The 17319-nt window shown below is 39.6% G+C and overlaps 1 protein-coding gene across 2 annotated transcripts in view; it reads right to left on the reverse strand.

Annotated features, from left to right (window-relative positions):
* ints6 (integrator complex subunit 6) overlaps positions 1 to 17319 on the reverse strand; it is a 57794-nt gene that overhangs the window by 27199 nt on the left and 13276 nt on the right. For both annotated transcript variants that reach the window (XM_079563396.1, XM_079563397.1), the window contains exons 4-5: positions 6096 to 6185; positions 5839 to 6022 (exon numbers count right to left, since the gene is read on the reverse strand). In XM_079563396.1, the coding sequence (XP_079419522.1) occupies positions 5839 to 6022; positions 6096 to 6185 (274 nt within the window). The remainder of the gene's footprint in view (positions 1 to 5838; positions 6023 to 6095; positions 6186 to 17319) is intronic.

Below are 17319 nucleotides of genomic sequence, written 5' to 3' on the forward strand. Positions count from 1 at the left end.
TTTATCTACACTCTCGCCTTTTACTGTAATTGATTAATTTTATGTTGACGTCCAGAGGAGAAGGAGCGACAAAAACAGAGGTTAGGTAACTTTGTGTGAACCAACAAGAAAAATAGTGCTCAAGACAGAGCGAAATAGTGCCCAAGACAGAGCGAGTCACAACAAGAATTAAAAATAGAGCTCAAGACAGAGCGAAATAGTGCTCAAGACAGAGCGAGTCAAAACAAGACTTAAAAATGCATATAACTGAAAGTATTTTATCTACACTCTTGCCTCTTACTGTAATTGATTAATTCTATGTTGATGTTTTTTATTGATTGTATTTGTTTTCTTATATTTATGCAACTGTGAAGCACTTTGAATTGCCTTGTGTATGAATTGTGCTCTACAAATAAACTTGCCTTGCCTTAAAAAAAAACAGATTCAACTATTTAACCAAACCTTCAATTAGGGCCTGACACCGTAATGAAGGGGGTCGGCCGACAGTCGATAAATAGGCCAATATTTTAAGTAATTTTGTTTGATGTACTTTTCTTTTTATCTCTCAAATAGATATATTTCTATGAACATTTAGTATATATAATAAATGTTTAACTATAGGCTAACAGAGGTCGACTGGGTTTTTCTCAGGCCAGTGTTGAACTGTGGCAGCAGGAGGCGCTGTGTGAGGGGCTGATTTATTCATAGGGCTTTTCCACCAAGGTGTTGGTTCAGAGCTGGTTCTGGTGCCGGGTTGGTTCCAGACTGACTTGGTTTTCGACCAAAATGAGAGCTGTGCCTATTGTCATAGCAACGCTTTGGGAAGTCAACATCAAAAATGGATAGTAACATCTTACTACAGCCACTTCTGGTTATAAAATACAGAAAAATAAGTTTATGTTCCTGTCACAGCAGCCGTGAACATTTTGATTTCTTCTTTCTGACTCTTGTTTTAGCAAAAGAGCATAAAGCAAAACAACAGTTTCCTCCACAGAGACTGTTTCTCCAGGAAGTTCTAAGCACAAACTAACTAATATTGATTGTTTGTTGGAGGAGAGAGCCACGCCCCCAGCCGCTGACATCACTGGTGCTCGTTTCTTGGTCCAGCTTTTAACTGGTTCCCGACCGGCACCAGATTTTGGAAACAAGAGCCAGCGTTTTTTCAGTGGAAAACAAAAGAACCGGTTCTGAAACTGGAACTGGCCCAGAACCAGCACCGGCACCAGCTCGGTGGAAAAGGGCTGTGAGAGAGCTCGTCTTAGTTTAGTTTATTTGAGCAAAAAATCACAATCAAAAATGTCACAATCATAGAGTTTATGGAAGCTCAAAGGGAGTAGACCGAAGTGCCGACCGCTTGTTCATGTAAATTACATTTGCATTTCATGATGTTGCAGTTTGACATCACTTTTACATTTACATCAGATCAACAATAGGGAGGGAAGGGAATCTTATTTGTTTAGCGCTTTTCATACGACACGAGTCACACCCAAAGCGCTTCACGCTTCATTCACTCCATGCTGATGGTGGTAAGCTTCATTTGTAGCCACAGTTTCCCCTGGGGCAGACTGACAGAGGTGAGGCTGCTCACATCTGCGCCAACGGTCCCTCCGACCACCACCACCCACTCACTCACACACAGGCACTGGGTGAAAGGTCAAAGGACGCAACGACAGTCTGAACCCGCAGGAGCTGGGATTTGAACCCCTGACCTTCCGATCATGTGACGACCCGCTCTACCATCGGCACCACTGTCGTTCCTGAGTATTCTGTGTCAGTTACACAGCTACAGTATATACGTGTACATGTACGTGAGTTTTTATCCTAATGTAGTTATAGGCAACCAGCCATGTGACACGATGGCTGTGCGGCTCCTACAAACATGCTGAACGTTTGCATAAGTTTTGTTCAAATCGATTAGGACTGCAATTGCGTATAGTTAAAGCAGCACTAAGTAACTCAAACCCCTAGAGGCCAGAAGCGCAACTGCAGATGTCGTAGCAAGTTGCGATTTTTTAACCTATTAATTGTCCGTGAGAGTAAATCCTACACTGACAGAAAAGGCGAAGGGAGAGAGAGATATTGTTCATCCAATTACACAATGGAGATAATTTTTTTCACACAAATTTGGCTGTAAATACTGTTTAGTGGCGCTAGCCCGCAGTTAGCTTTACCCATTAGCCTGTTAGCTTCTTCTTCGGGGTTCCATTAGTGTGTATTTGTGACTCCGGTCCAGTGGCAGACAAGTTGCAATTGAGGTTTTCTGGACAGAGACACAAGGGGGAGATGAAAGACCCTCCAATCATCACATCAACACTTGTATTACCCCCACAGGGACTACGGGAAGGATTTATTAAAGGGGGGGGTTTTATGCAAAATGGACTTTTTCAAGCTTTCCATCATGTTATTCTGTCACTCCCTCATTAAAAACATGGCTGAAGTGTTGCCTTGGCACATTCACGTATTTCTGAGTAATCTGTAAAAACTCTGATGGCGGCCATTTTAGGGATAGGTTTGCCTGAGTCCTCCTAGGAACGCCCCCACCTCCTGGAGACGCCTCCGAGCTTTCGTCACCAGCCGAGTAACCGACCACTGCTCCTCAGCAGAACCCCCTCCCCACTGATGCCACAGACAGCGTGTGGAGGGGGCGTGTCTAAAGGCTCAGAGGTTCTTAACCCCCTAACTCCCACCAGAACCGAGCACATTTTCTCCAGTTTGGCTTTACCCCAATCCAAAAGCTTCTGGAAAAAAGGTGAGAAAATAGCGACAGAACTGAGACGAAAACAATGATGAAGATGTGACAATAAAGTGAGAAAACTTAGAGAAAACTTTGTCAATTTTTTGTCTAAGATTTGACAAAAAAAGACAAAAAAATGACAAAAAAATGTTAAAAATATGACAAAAAATTGACAAAAAATTTACTATTTCACAAAAAAATTACAAAAATTAGTTGAAACCCCCCCAAAAAAATGATGCAAAGAAAATCTGATGACGTGAGGAAAAAGATCCATTTAGATGAGTTTTGTAGATCTTAGCTTTCAAATGAGGCGTTACACTGGCCTACAGGAATTGGGTAAAGCTAAACTGGAGAAAATGTGCTCGGTTCAGGCGGGAGTTAAGAGGTTCTTAAAGAGACAGAGCCCTATTTCAAGACATTCACTACAGCCATTTTGAGAGAGACATTTTATACAAGGCAGTTATTCTAATTTACTGCATTTACAGACCAACAGAAGGTTTGTCATCATTGTAGTGTGATATAGACTGGTGCTATGTGACTGACAAAAGCAGAATACCCCCTCTTTAAGATACTTGGTCTCCTATACACACTGTATAAATACATTTCTGAAATATGAAAATTAAAACAGAATGTGCAGAGTGAGGTCCAATGACAAATCTTCTGGATGACGAAGCTAATCCTCACGTCGCACAGAGGCCGGAAATACATGAACTCCACAATAAATAGTGTCTTGTGACTTTACCTGCATCCCAGAATAACCCTTTTGTCTATTGTCTATCACTTTACTATCGCTGATATTTCACAATGAATCGACCAGTAACATAGGATTGGAAACTTTCTCTCGTAAACGTTTGCCCACTTGTGCAGGCCGCGACTTCTCGATGATGTGATTCATCAGACAAAGTTGAGAAACAAATGGGTATTTTAATCTGTTGTTATAAATACTCTGTGCCTGAGCCTGTCCCGGCCTGTTATAGCCTGAGCAGCGCTGCACAAACGAACTGTCACTCCTCACGTTTTACACGACTATAATGATGCAGATGTAGATTATAAGTAAAAGTTTTTATTTTTAATAGGGTTAGATGAAAGAAAGTGTCAGTGTGTACAGAACCATATCCTCGCATAACTATAAGCTTCAGTGGACATGCTTTTTGTGCACCCGGTTTCATAACTTAAAATAACTAAACATCTTTGTGTGTGGACTGTGTTCCTCAGCATCTTGAGGTTGGAGCTGACGGCATGCTTATTCTGATCTGCGAATGATCATCAGAGTGGCAGAACCCACAGGACGGGTCGTGTGATGGTTTTAAAGGCTTTATACCATGGTCTGGGTGAATACTTGATTCTGATTGGCTGGTGGGTGCCAACAAGCAGTGGCGGCTGGTCCATTATGGGCGGTGGGCGCCGCCCCGCCTTTCAATTTTGCAAATAAAAGAAAAAGTTTTAAGTTTAGCAAAATCATAACTTTCTTATGTACAGGTGTTTTTTACACTGAGGGAGGGGGAGCGGAGGTGAAGGAGGTGTCCTTTTGTCTGCCTGGTTCATCTTGTTCTGTAACCGCTGTAACAGCGTCATAAATGTGTAGTTTTGTGCTCGGGGCGGCAGGAACAGCGCCCACGCGATCTAACCAATGGCTCTGATGTGGTATAATAACGTCACTGTATATCATTAATTCAACCAATCAGAGACGCGCAATAATAAATCTCCGATGGGCGTGACCTCAGCGCCATCGGAGATTTAACAGGTGAAAGACGAGGAAGCTCTACTGTAAACAAACACGAGGAGCAGCTCTGAGCTCACGGACGATCGGAGGAAAAACTTCTCATTTGAGAGACGGAGGAGCTTCCTTTTTCAGTTGGGGGGGCCCAGGTGTGAGCGACTCCACCGCAGCTGTATCCATAAACAGTTGAGCTGGTTGAGCTAGCTAGCTTCAGGTTAAACAGCGTAAAAATGATCTAGTTTGTTCATAGTTCATAATTTTTTATAGTTAATAGTTCGTTCATAGTTCCAAAATGAACTAGTTCATAGTTCTTTTTTTTTTATTTTTTTATTATTGAGGCATGAAAACGGATCAGGAGTGAAAAAGGTGAGACGTATATTTCCCCGCTCATAAAGCACCAATCAGATGCATAATGAGATGCATTTTTGCCAACCTTGGGAGAGCTGGAGAAAGTTGACTTCAGCCATGAGTCAAACATATTATGGCCTCACTTAGTGTTAAAGCTCTTTCATGTCAGCCTGTCACTGTTTTATGAGTGGATTTTGGAAATCTTTGCTAATCATATTTTATTTTATTATTATTTATTTTTTTAAGTTTAATTGGTAAATTTTTAGTGGAAAATTAAGCTACAAATATTCAATTGCATTTGTGTTAATTTGGTAAATTAATCATGTGAATCAGATTGTTTTAGGAGCTAATTTGTAGTTAAAAAACTCCACATTGTGGCTTTATGTAAATGAGTGGCACCGCGGAGCAGAGGAGTTTGGAGCCACAGACGTTACACAAGGGAAACTAACTTCATAACCTCACTCTGTGGCTGCTGCGGGCACCCTGTGGACCCGCTGGTTACCGGTGTGCCAGGGCCTGTGCCAGGGCCATAAACAGCAGAGCTCACCCCCACAGAACTGGACACAGTCGGGCCGGAGCGGGGCGAGCGCGAGCTACACCGTGGACCCGCCAGAGTTTAGAACCGCTGGGAAACTCTGACGGCGCAGCAGGGTTTTATAATTATATTCACTGATCCGCGGTCTTAAATCACAGATGTAAGAAATCTGGCACCATATGGAACGAACGTAAATAGAACGAGAACGGCGTTCACAGACACCAGAATGAACGCGTTCATCAGGCAGTAACACTGTGTTCAGATCATGTTCAGGTACATCACTGCCTATGGGTACGTTAAGGTGGGCCTGAAAGTATCGTGATCCGATATTTTGTCCCAGCCCTACTTTTTAATGCATAGTTTCAGCGTAAAGTTATTACAGAATGACTTTTACCCAAAGGAAAATGCATCCAGGCATTCAACACTATCAATAAATATCCCTGATTATAAATAAAGTAACCAGCCATGCGACAATAAACCAAACAGCACCAGCCGCTTGTTTGTTTGTTTGTGCCCGCTTACCTCCGGTGACCTCACACATGGGAGTGATGGGTGAATCGTCTGACGGGACGCCTCCCAAAGGCTCGGGCTCCACAGACGAAACCCCTGGGATCCTGAGCACCAGAGCGAACAGCCGCTGGTCCCAACGGAACGGCTCCTTCGTCAGCTCGGAGCCGGGCAGGGGGGTGGTGAGGGGCAGGTGCAGCTGTGGAGGAGACGCCACAGATTAGAAAACTCATTATGTAAGACTGGATTCAAATTCAAATGTAAAGTCTAACCTCGTCTTGCACTCCTCCGGTGCTGGTCAGCTTGTTGCCGTCGGTGATGGCGAGGATGATGGCGGGCTCGAGGAAAAAGGGGTTCCTTCCCTGCAAAGACACAAAGCGACTCAAGTTTAGGAACACACGATACCAAAGTAAAAACACTGGCATCACTTCCAATAATGATTTCCACCTAACCTCTTAACTCCCGCCTGAACCGAGAGCATTTTCTCCACTTCAGCTTTACCTAAATCCTGTAGGCCAGTGTAACGCCTCAAGCTAAGATCTACAAAGCTCATCTAAATGGATCTTTTTCCTCCCGTCATCAGATTTTTTTCCATCTTTTTTTTAGGGTATTCAACTCATTTTTCTCAACTCACTTTTTGGTAATTTTTTGTCACATTTGTTACATTTTTTGTCACATTTTTTGTAATTTTTTTTGTCTTTTTTTTGTGTCTTTTTTTGTCAATTTTTTGTCTTTTTTGTCATTTTTTGTCACATTTGTCACATTTTTTTGTCTTTTTTGTCATTTTTTGTCACATTTGTCACATTTTTTTTGTCTTTTTTGTCCATTTTTTGTAATTTTTAGTAATTTTTTGTCACATTTTTTGTCTTTTTTTGTAATTTTTTTTTGTAATTTGTTTTGTAATTTTTTGTCACACTTTTTGGGGTCAATTATTTGTCTTTTTTGGGTCAATTTTTTGGTCATTTTTTGTTAATTTTTGTCACATTTTTTGTAATTTTTTTGTCTTTTTTTGGTCCATTTTTTGTCTTTTTTGTCATTTTTTTTTTGTAATTTTGTGTAATTTTTTTGTCACATTTTTTTTCTTTTTTTGGTCAATTTTTGGTCTTTTTTGTAATTTTTTGTCACATTTTTGTCACATTTGTCCCTTTTTTTGTCTTTTTTGGGTCAATTTTTTGTTTTTTGTCATTTTTTCGTCACTTTTTTGTCAAAGTTTTCGTCTTTTTTTGTCTTTTTTGGTCAATTTTTTGTTTTTTGTCATTTTTTGGTCACTTTTTTGTCAACGTTTTCGTCACTTTTTTGTCACATCTTCATCATTGCTTTCATCTCAGTTCTGTCGCCATTTTCACACCTTTTTCCCAGAAGCTTTTGAATTGGGGTAAAGCCAAACTGGAGAAAATGTGCTCGGTTCAGGTGGGAGTTAAGGGGTTAAGAAACACAAACACTTCCATTTTATTCCCCAAAACTCTAAACCTTGAGCTGCTTCTGGCCGTCGACGTTGCCGACACTGAACTGACAGGATCATCAATTAAATGTGATAATTGCAAAACCTAAAAAGTGGGGCGTCCAAATGGAAAGTGATTACTTGTCCAACCTTATGTTAAAATAGCCTCGCTCGACGCCGTCCCCAAAGGGAGCTTTAAACTGCGCTTCAGTCATCCATTACCCAGAGCCACCGGGACATCCTTATTAAGAGCGATGGGTCACCGAGCGGCAGGGAACAGAAAGTGCTTCAGTCCTATTAATAATGTTGGGAAACTGTGAGGAGGCCCACACAGAAGGAAAGGTCCTGCCCCGGACTCGCTCTGAACCCGGGCAGGAAGAGGAAACCGAACGAAACAGTGTGTCTTTGGAACATCACTGATATGGAACTAGTAGCTTTGTTTTTGGACCTTTGTTGTCACATTAAAGAGGAACACAGGGTTACCACGAGTGCATCAGTAACTCAAAGGGAACAAGTTGAATACAGTAAAAGGCTATTTTTTTGTTTGGTGTTTGGTAATGACCTCCCATGAGCCATTAAAGGAACAGGCCACTGCTTTTCCCATAGATGAGTTGATGTGTACCTGTCTGGTCTTTGTGCGTGCGCTCAGGCAGTCACGCAAAAAGACCAAAGATGTTGCTAGCGTTTAGCCTCTCCTCTATGGGGTGAAACGGGGAGAAGTTAGAAGCGACCAAGCTCTTCCACGTTTTCAACGATCTAAGTATACGTTTGTTAAGTGTCACGACTTCCGCTTCCGGGTCCGAGCAGACCGGCTACTATGCGAGAAAAATTTAAAAAAATATATATATATTTATTTATTTTTTCTCTTCTCTTTATTTGTTATCTGTTCTGTTCTATGAATTCACTCTGCTCTAAACTCAAATCTTTGATTTTAGTAGTGGTGGTGGTGATGCTGGTGCGGATGGTGGTAGTGGTGGTGATGGTGGTGCGGCAGTGGCGTTGGTGGTACGGATGGTGGTGGTGGTGGTGGTAGTAGTTGTGGTGTTTGTAGTGACGGCGGCAGTAATGGTACGAATTGTAGCTCAAACTAGTCTATTGTCCTATGTCATACCTCATGTGTGTTGTTTTGTCTCTTTTTTGTTTGTTTTTCCTTTTCTTTAAATGTATTGTGCCCCCTCTGCACATTTGTAAAATATGCACTTCTTGCAATAAAAAAATAAAAAAATAAAAGAACATAAAAAACTCTTAAAAACAACCATCAATATTTCTGAAACTCAGCAGAAAGTTACTGAACCTACTTATTTCTCAGACTCATTAGACAATGCTGCACCTACTGCTGAAAAGGTAATATTTACTAAAGTCGGTACTTCAGGGTGTTAGCATAGCTGCTGCACCGCTAGCATTTTCCTCCGCTAACCCAGATGTACTGATTTTGTTAAATATTACTTTTACAGCAGTAGGTTTAGCATTTTAGGCTAATGGGCCTGATAAATACGTCTGTTCAGTAACTCTCTGTTGAGTTTCAGAAATATTGATTGTGATATCAAAACGTTTTTTGTAGTTTCTCGCACATCTGCGAACCAGAGCTGTGACGTCACCACTTAAACGTATAGTGTCGATTTTCTACTATATTGTAAGGCATAATAATCCACTTTAATCGACATGTAATTTTGTGTAACTATACTTGGATCATCTAAACGCTCACATAGCCGTATTTAAAAAGGGGAAACGTGGAAGAGCTTGGTCGCTTTTAACTTCACCCCGTGAAGAATATATCTCAGTATGGAAAAAACAGTGGCCTGTTCCTTTAAAGGGTGGGTTTTATGAAAAATCTACTCTTTAGAGCCTTTATATTTCGACTCACTTGCGCAACTTTGCGTAATCAATCATCTTTCCAGCTCTTAAAAAGCTCCTTCTGATGTGCTACGTATCCAGGAAATGCTTTCCTTACCTCTCGACCTCTTGCTAAGCTTAATCCTTTTACTACAAAGTAAAAACACTCGCCATCGCTTCACTACAGCCATGTGAGCTACATGGTTCTTTTCCTCTTTGTTGAGACAGCTGCGCAGCGAAGGGGAGCAGTAGGAGGGTGGTGGGAGGAGCTTACGAGGACATTACTACTTGATATTTTGTTTTAGCTGTTTTGGATCAATACTGTAATTTCTAACCAACAAAGTGTAAGATACAGCAGTGATAAAGATTTGTTTGAGAACATTATACTTGCAAAAAGCAAAACACCGGCTCTTGAAACGTCCCGGAAGCTACACCAGTTAAAAACCACTGCTCTTCTTGACAACTCTCGCCCTGCGGCACCGTACTGAAAAATCTCAAAAACTCACTCAAAACTCCCTGACCTCGCTCTGGAGCATAAATCATCGCTGCTCTGCGGTCGCCCGCTTCCTCAGCAGCGTTGACTGATGGGTCAAAATGAACGGGAGGGAAAAGGCGCACCTTAACCACCCTGACCTTCGCAACCTTCCACTTCACAGGGACAAGGAGGGCGGGGGAAGCAGCAAAGCAGATACTGAAATGCTGCAGTTCATTACATTTCCTTTTGTCATCAAGTATTGCCATGTGTTAAAGGGGGGGTATTATGCAAAATGGACTTTTTCAAGCTTTCCATCATGTTATTCTGTCACTCCCTCATTAAAAACATGCCTGAAGTGTTGCCTTGGCACATTCACGTATTTTTGAGTAATCTGTAAAAACTCTGATGGCGGCCATTTTAGGGATAGGTTTGCCTGAGTCCTCCTAGGAACCTCTTAACCTCTTAACTCCCGCCTGAACGGATCCCATTTTCTCCTACCCTAATCAAAAAGCTTCTTGGGGAAAAAGCACCTAAACAGCCACAAAAAAATGAGAAGAAAACAAGGATGTAAACGCAGCAAAAATGTGACAAAAAGTCCACACAAACTCAACCAATAAGTGACAAATATTCAACCAACAAGTGACAAAAATTTACCAAAAAAGTGACAAAAATTTAACAAAAAAATGACAAAAACTCAAAAAAGTGACAAAAACTCAACCAACAAGTGACAAAAATTTAACAAAAATGACAAAAACTCAAAAAAGTGACAAAAATGTAAAAAAAAAGTGACAAAAATTTAACAAAAAAGTGACAAAATTTAACAAAAAAGTGACAAAAACTCAAAAAAGTGACAAAAACTCAACCAACAAGTGACAAAAATGTAACAAAAAATGACAAAAACTCAAAAAAGTGACAAAAACTCAACCAACAAGTGACAAAAATGTAACAAAAAAGTGACAAAAATGTAACAAAAAATGACAAAAACTCAAAAAAGTGACAAATATTTAACAAAAAGTGACAAAAAAATGACAAAAATTCAACCAAGTGACAAAAATGTAACAAAAAAGTGACAAAAATGTAACAAAAAAGTGACAAAAATGTAACAAAAAATGACAAAAACTCAAAAAAGTGACAAAAACTCAAAAAAGTGACAAAACTCAACCAACAAGTGACACAAATGTAACAAAAAAGTGACAAAAATTTAACAAAAAAATGACAAAAACTCAAAAAAGTGACAAAAACTCAACCAACAAGTGACAAATATTTAACAAAAAAGTGACAAAAAATTGACAAAAATTCAACCAACAAGTGACAAAAATTGAAAAATAAAAAAATAAATAAAAAAAGGTAACACAACACAACAACGTGAGGAAAAAGATCAGTTTTGTGGGTTTTAGCTTTCAAATGAGGTGTAACACAGGCCTATAGCCAAAGAGGGCAGCATGCATTCGTTTTAGGCGGGTGGTAAGAGGTTAAAGAGACAGAGGCCTATTTCAAGACATTCAGCCATTTTGAGAGACATTTTATACAAGGCAGTTATTCTAATTTACTGCATTTACAGACCAACAGAAGGTTTGTCATCATTGTAGTGTGATATAGACTGGTGCTATGTGACTGAAAAAAGCAGAATACTCCCTCTTTAAGTAACTGTCGAGTCCAAAATTCACCCACTCAACATTTGTCCAAACCTTTTAGAAACATCTCAAAATACTGAATAAAAAGTGGCTACAAACATCAGCCCTCGTGAAAACCCGTCCCAAAAAACCTACAGACAACTCCCAAAGGTTTAGAGAACTATAGTCAACGCAGCGCTTGTGGACAAATTAGCATCTCTATTTTAAGTGAGTGGGAGTAAGAACGAGCTCGTCTCACTGGGGAAGACAATAAATAGCAGTAAAATTATGCAAAACAACATTACAACCTGCAGTGCGCGGCTTATTATTATAACAAATGTGTTGATCTGCTCCCGTTCAGCACCGTGACAGTCGGGGCGGCGAGATTAATACTTTTCTAAACGCGACTTAAGTGCGGGCAATTAGCGATCGTTTACTCGTGATAATGTTCTCTGCGAACTGCACACGGTTAAATAAACTTCAAGGGATGTTCTGAGCGTAAAAAAAAAAAGAAAAGACACGCCGACCCTGAAGATTCTGAGATCTGAAATTCTGATGTGATTCTTGATTTGTGCTTGATATTCCGGTCTTCTCTCCTCCTGAACGTGTCGAAAATGTGCACAGGAACTGAATGATGATTTGGATGGATTACAGATCTGGTCTCAGTGCTCGATGCTTGACATTGTAGCTGTTGTTCTTTGAAGCAGGTACTTAGGTGTGACTGCAGTATGATTCCCAAAGAAAGTGGCCACCTGAAATTACCTTGCTGAATCGGCACACATCACCTTTTTATCTCAAGTTTAGTAAATCTACACATTACTTACCTCTACAACCAGCATTTTATTGTGAGAGAGAGCTTTCATTAAAGGGATAGTTCAGGATTTTTGACATAGGGCCTCATTTCCTAGTCATCCAGAGCTGATTTCTGGAGATGTTTTTTTTGTAATTCATGCAGTTCTTATGTTTGAAGAGTTTCGAGGCGCTAGGCTAATGCAAGGTAGGGCTGTGCAATTAATTGAAATTCGATTCCGATTTCGATTACAACAGTAAACGATTACAAAATTAGCATAATCGCAAAAAAATGATTATAATTTTTTTTTTTCTATTTTTTTTTTTAATTATTTTTTGGGGGATTTTTGTCACTTTTTTGATGGATTTTTGTCTTTTTTCTGCTGTATTTTTGTCTTTTTTCTGCTGAATTTTTGTCTTTTTTTGATGGATTTTTGTCATTTTTTTTAATGGATTTTTGTCACTTTTCTGCTGAATTTTTGTCTTTTTTTTGCTGGATTTTTGTCATTTTTTGATGGATTTTTGTCATTTTTTTGCTGGATTTTTGTCTTTTTTTGCTGGATTTTTCTCTTTTTTCTACTGAATTTTTGTCTTTTTTTGATGGATTTTTGTCCTTTTTTTGCTGGATTTTTGTCACTTTTTTGCTGGATTTTTGTCACTTTTTTGCTGGATTTTTGTCCCTTTTTTGATGGATTTTTGTCACTTTTTTGATGGATTTTTTTAAAGGCAACAAATAATCGTTTGAATAATCGTGATTTCAATTATGACAAAAATAATCGTGATTATTATTTTTTCAATAATCGAGCAGCCCTAATGCAAGGCTAGCACATTTCTATGGTATCAGCTAGCCTGCATTAAACACAGTGTGACCCGCTCCACAGAGCACCTGAGGCAAATCACTTATAACACCAGACTAACCATATACATGTCTGTGTCCATATAGTAATTTTAACCATTTTGCATTTAAAATACCTTATATTTGAGCAGCATCAGCTTCGTGGTTGTATAAGCTACACAGCGGCGGAGTGATCTGCTAGAAAATAGTCCCTCAAGATGCGATCATTTATGTGATGCAGGTCAGTTTTATTCCAAACATTATTCCCCCACATGAACCAAGCACATTTTCTCCAGTTTGGCATCGCCCAAATTTTAAAAAAGAGCGACAAAAACACACGACCTAAGAGTGACGAAAACACAACAAAAAAAGTGATTGCAAAGGACAAGGACACAACAAAAACACTTCTAGGGCTGAAACGACTAATCGATTATTGAAATAGTCGACAACTATTTTAATAATCGATTAATCGTTTTCTGGTTCACACAGACTCAAATGGAGCAAAAATTACATAAAAATGTAGTATTTTGGATGAAATCCTACTTTGTTTATATAGTTCAGGTCTGTGTACATTTTGTTCATTGTAAATTTCATGAATAGAGCCTCCAACAAACATTTCCCTTTCGTTTACTCCATCAACACATCTTCAAGCAGCGCCACTTGAGCTGTATGTGATTAAAAAAAAATAGAAGAAATACCCATTCACAGCCAAGCGATTACTCGATTAATCGTAATAATAATCAATAGATTAATCGATTACAAAATAATCATTAGTTGCGGCCCTAAACACTTCCAAAATGTGATACAAACACGCTCACACTGCAAAAAATATTTAACTAGATCAGTATAAACATCTCAATTTGAGCATAATAATCCAAATGTTTGTTGTTGTGACGAGTTAAGAAGTTGTTGGGCATTTGTCCTGGATTATTTCACTTGTTCTGAGATGTTTCTGACTCGTTTCGATACATTTCGTCCTTATTTCAGGTCATTTTCTTTGCCAATGGGGAAAGAAAATTGGTCTTTTCTCATTGGCAATTTTACTTTCTTATTTCAAGCGAGATTTACCCTAGAACTGGTCTGAAATGTCCTCAAACAAGCAAAGCAAACTCGGTCCGATCAGGAAAAGTGTCTAAATGAGAGAAAACCGCTCAAAACAAGATGCATTTCCTCAATTCAATGCTTGATATTCACTTTTTCCAGTGCAAAGAGTGACAAAAATGTGGAGGAAAAGCAACAATACAGCCCAAAAAAACACGACTAAAGAGTGATGGAAAGGTGTTAAAAAAAATAAATCAAAAAGAAAGCCATGAAAGAGCAACAAAAAGCTACGAAGATGCTTAAAATAGCGACAAAAAACCTTGACAGTTTTCTCGGTCTTAGCTTTCAAACGAAGCGCTGCACTGGCTTAGAGGCTGTAAAGTCCGGTCGAGAAGTCTTTAGATTTGGGTTAAACTGAACTGGAGACAATGCGCTTGGTGAAGGCGGGGGTGAAGAGGTTAAAGTGTTTCAAAGAACCCCCTGCTTGAGCACCCCAAGTTTAAAAACAAAGGTCTACGTTACAGACTGAGCAGGTTTTCTACATAAGACTGATGTCGCCGCAATTTTATTTTATTTATTCTATTTTATTTATTGGGTAAAATTCTACGCGCTGTGGCTTTAACAAGGCAGATTTAACATACACAAAACTACTGATTTAATTTGCTACCAAGGCAATTCCACAGATTGGAATTGCAGGTCTCATGGTAAAAGCCTAAATATACATTAGATAATGATGCCGTGTGCAGTAGTTTAAGTTGTGTAAGTCGACTGAAAGGAGGGGTAGGGCCTCAGAAGTTATTAACTTCTTCCTACTCCCTTTGAGCAGCACTAATGCTTCTTATGTTTTGAAAAATGTCTGTAAATTATATGTATACAACACCTGTATGCATCTGCTGCTCAAATAAACAAAACTAAACAATAAAATTGACATTAATCTGAAAAAAAACACTTCCAAAATGTGATTAAAAACACACCCAAAGGAGTGACAAAAATGTGGAGGAAAAGCAACAATAATACAGCCAAAAAAATGACAAAAACACGACTAAAGAGTGATGGAAAGGTGTTAAAAAAAAATCAAAAAGAAAGCCATGAAAGAGCAACAAAAAGCTACGAAAATGCTTAAAATAGCGACAAAAAACCTTGACAGTTTTCTCGGTCTTAGCTTTCAAACGAGGCGTTGCACTGGCTTAGAGGCTGTAAAGTCCGGTCGAGAAGTCTTTAGATTTGGGTAAAACTGAACTGGAGACAATGCGCTTGGTGAAGGCGGGGGTGAAGAGGTTAAAGTGTTTCAAAGAACCCCCTGCTAAGCGCTTGAGCACCCCAAGTTTAAAAACAAAGGTTTACAGACAGGTTTTCTACATAATGAGACTGATGTCGCCGCAGAGGCCACTTATGTTCTCTCACTCAGATTGACTTCGTGCGTGATCTTAAATCTGCAGCGCTCCGCTCCGCGCCGCTTGGCTTTTATCAGGCACAATGGCAGAGTGCATTACCTCAGGATGTGGCTTAGCGCTGTCAGTCTCTACTATATTTAATGACATCAGCAGTCCGCGCCGTTAGAATGAAACTGGAGCGAGGCGCGTTTATCTGAACGCCCGGCCCCTGGGAACCTGCCGGGGCGGGAGATCATTTGGTGAGTGGATTTTGGCGAGTTGGGAAAAGGGAGGTTATGACTCCCGACTGTGAAAGTAGCAGGAGGAGGATTATGGCACAATAATAGAGCAAAGGGGGGGGGATACAGAGACGCAGCGACCTGTTCTTCAACAACACGATTCAGAATCATCATCACTAATCACATTTATCATTTGTTTAGGTGTATTTTAGATGCTTCTTTGTTTTTTTCTACATTTTAACTTATTTTGGGTGAGATGTGAGGCCTGTGCAATCATTTCAAACACTTCAAAGACAATAGCAGACTGATTTATTTTGGAGAAAGATCTTTTTAAACAAGTTTATGTCGGCTTAACTCTGTGAATAAACAAGTTTGACGGTAAAATTGTTTTTGGCTTCTCGCCGTCTCTAAGTAACGTCTGCGGGAAAAAGGAAACTGAAGAAAAAAAAAATGTCTGTGCCGCTGAAGTAAAGTGTGATTCATTTATTTAGCCCCATATTTTTATTTCTTTATTTGATTTATTTGAAAGACTGTTTGCAGTTGCATTAAAAAGGTGGCTGCACCAGATTGAGCACCATGCTGATGACCATCTGTAGTCCTTAAAGCAGTACTAAGTAACCTAGAGGCCCCTAGAGGCCATGAGCTCCACTGCAGGTGTCGTAGCATGTTACGGTTTTTACTCATTGATTGTCCGTGAGAGTAAATACTACACTGACAGAAAAGACAAAGGGACAGAGGGATATCGTACATCCAATTACACAATGGGTTGATTTTTTTTCACTCAAACTCGGCTGTAAATACTGTTTAAAGTGGCGCTAGCCCACAGTTAGCTTTGCGTTAGCCTGTTAGCTGCTTCTTCTTCTTCTGTGATTAGGCTGTATCCGAATGTCCACACTATTCCCTATATAGTGACTATATAGTGGTCACATGTTGTAGGGGTGTCCGAATGTCCAGAGAGAAAAAAAGGTAGTGCACTCGAAATTTCCCACAATGCATCTCAAAAAGTAGTGAGCATCGATGGTCACTAAACGGGTCAATATAGACCACAATGCATTGCGAGAGTGGGAGAAGAGCCTGACAGAGACAGGTCTTTGAACTAAACACGACTGAATAAATCAGCTGTTTCAGTCGTGTGTTTGTGTTTGTCATGAATAAACGACCTAAATATAAACGGTTACGGTGAAAAGATGCTAACGTTAGCTGCTAACCTTTAGCTTGAGCTGTTAAATGACCGATAGCTTCCTGCTAACGTTAGCTGCTAACCTTTAGCTTGAGCTGTTAAATGACCGACAGCTTCTTCTCGAATAATCCAAGCCATTCATGTAAAATCCATGTGAAATAAAAAGTATCTGTCTCGTATTAATCCATAAATATTCCACTGTCTCTGAGTTTGGTCTTTATCACAGATACTTTATTACTACTTTATTACTTTATTAATACTTTATTCCCGGAGTTTATTGAACTTTTATCAGATGTAGTCACTCAATCTGCTGGTGTTCGGACACCGGGCTCTGACCGACTTTCGGCGTCTCTCAGCTCACGCTGGGGTGATATTTTTTTTCTGCCTTTTTTTGTGATAATAGTTTTAATTTTTATTTAAATGACAAATAAATCGCCTGTAAAAGTGCCAAAACAGTCGTTCTGTTTCATAAAATAAACGTTTGTAACAAAAAATAAATTCATTAAAAATAAATAAATAAATAAAATCTGCACGTGACGTCACGCAGCGCGGATAAAGTAGTGTCTTGTGTCCGAATCACCAAAAGAATCAGTGCCTATATAGTGCGGGCCTATGTAGTGAATGAGGGGTTAGGGACTAGTGTGGACATTCGGATACAGCCTTAGTGTGTATTGTGT

This window comes from Gobius niger, assembly GCF_951799975.1.
Source record: "Gobius niger genome assembly, chromosome: 9".
Taxonomy (NCBI): Eukaryota; Metazoa; Chordata; class Actinopteri; order Gobiiformes; family Gobiidae; genus Gobius; species Gobius niger.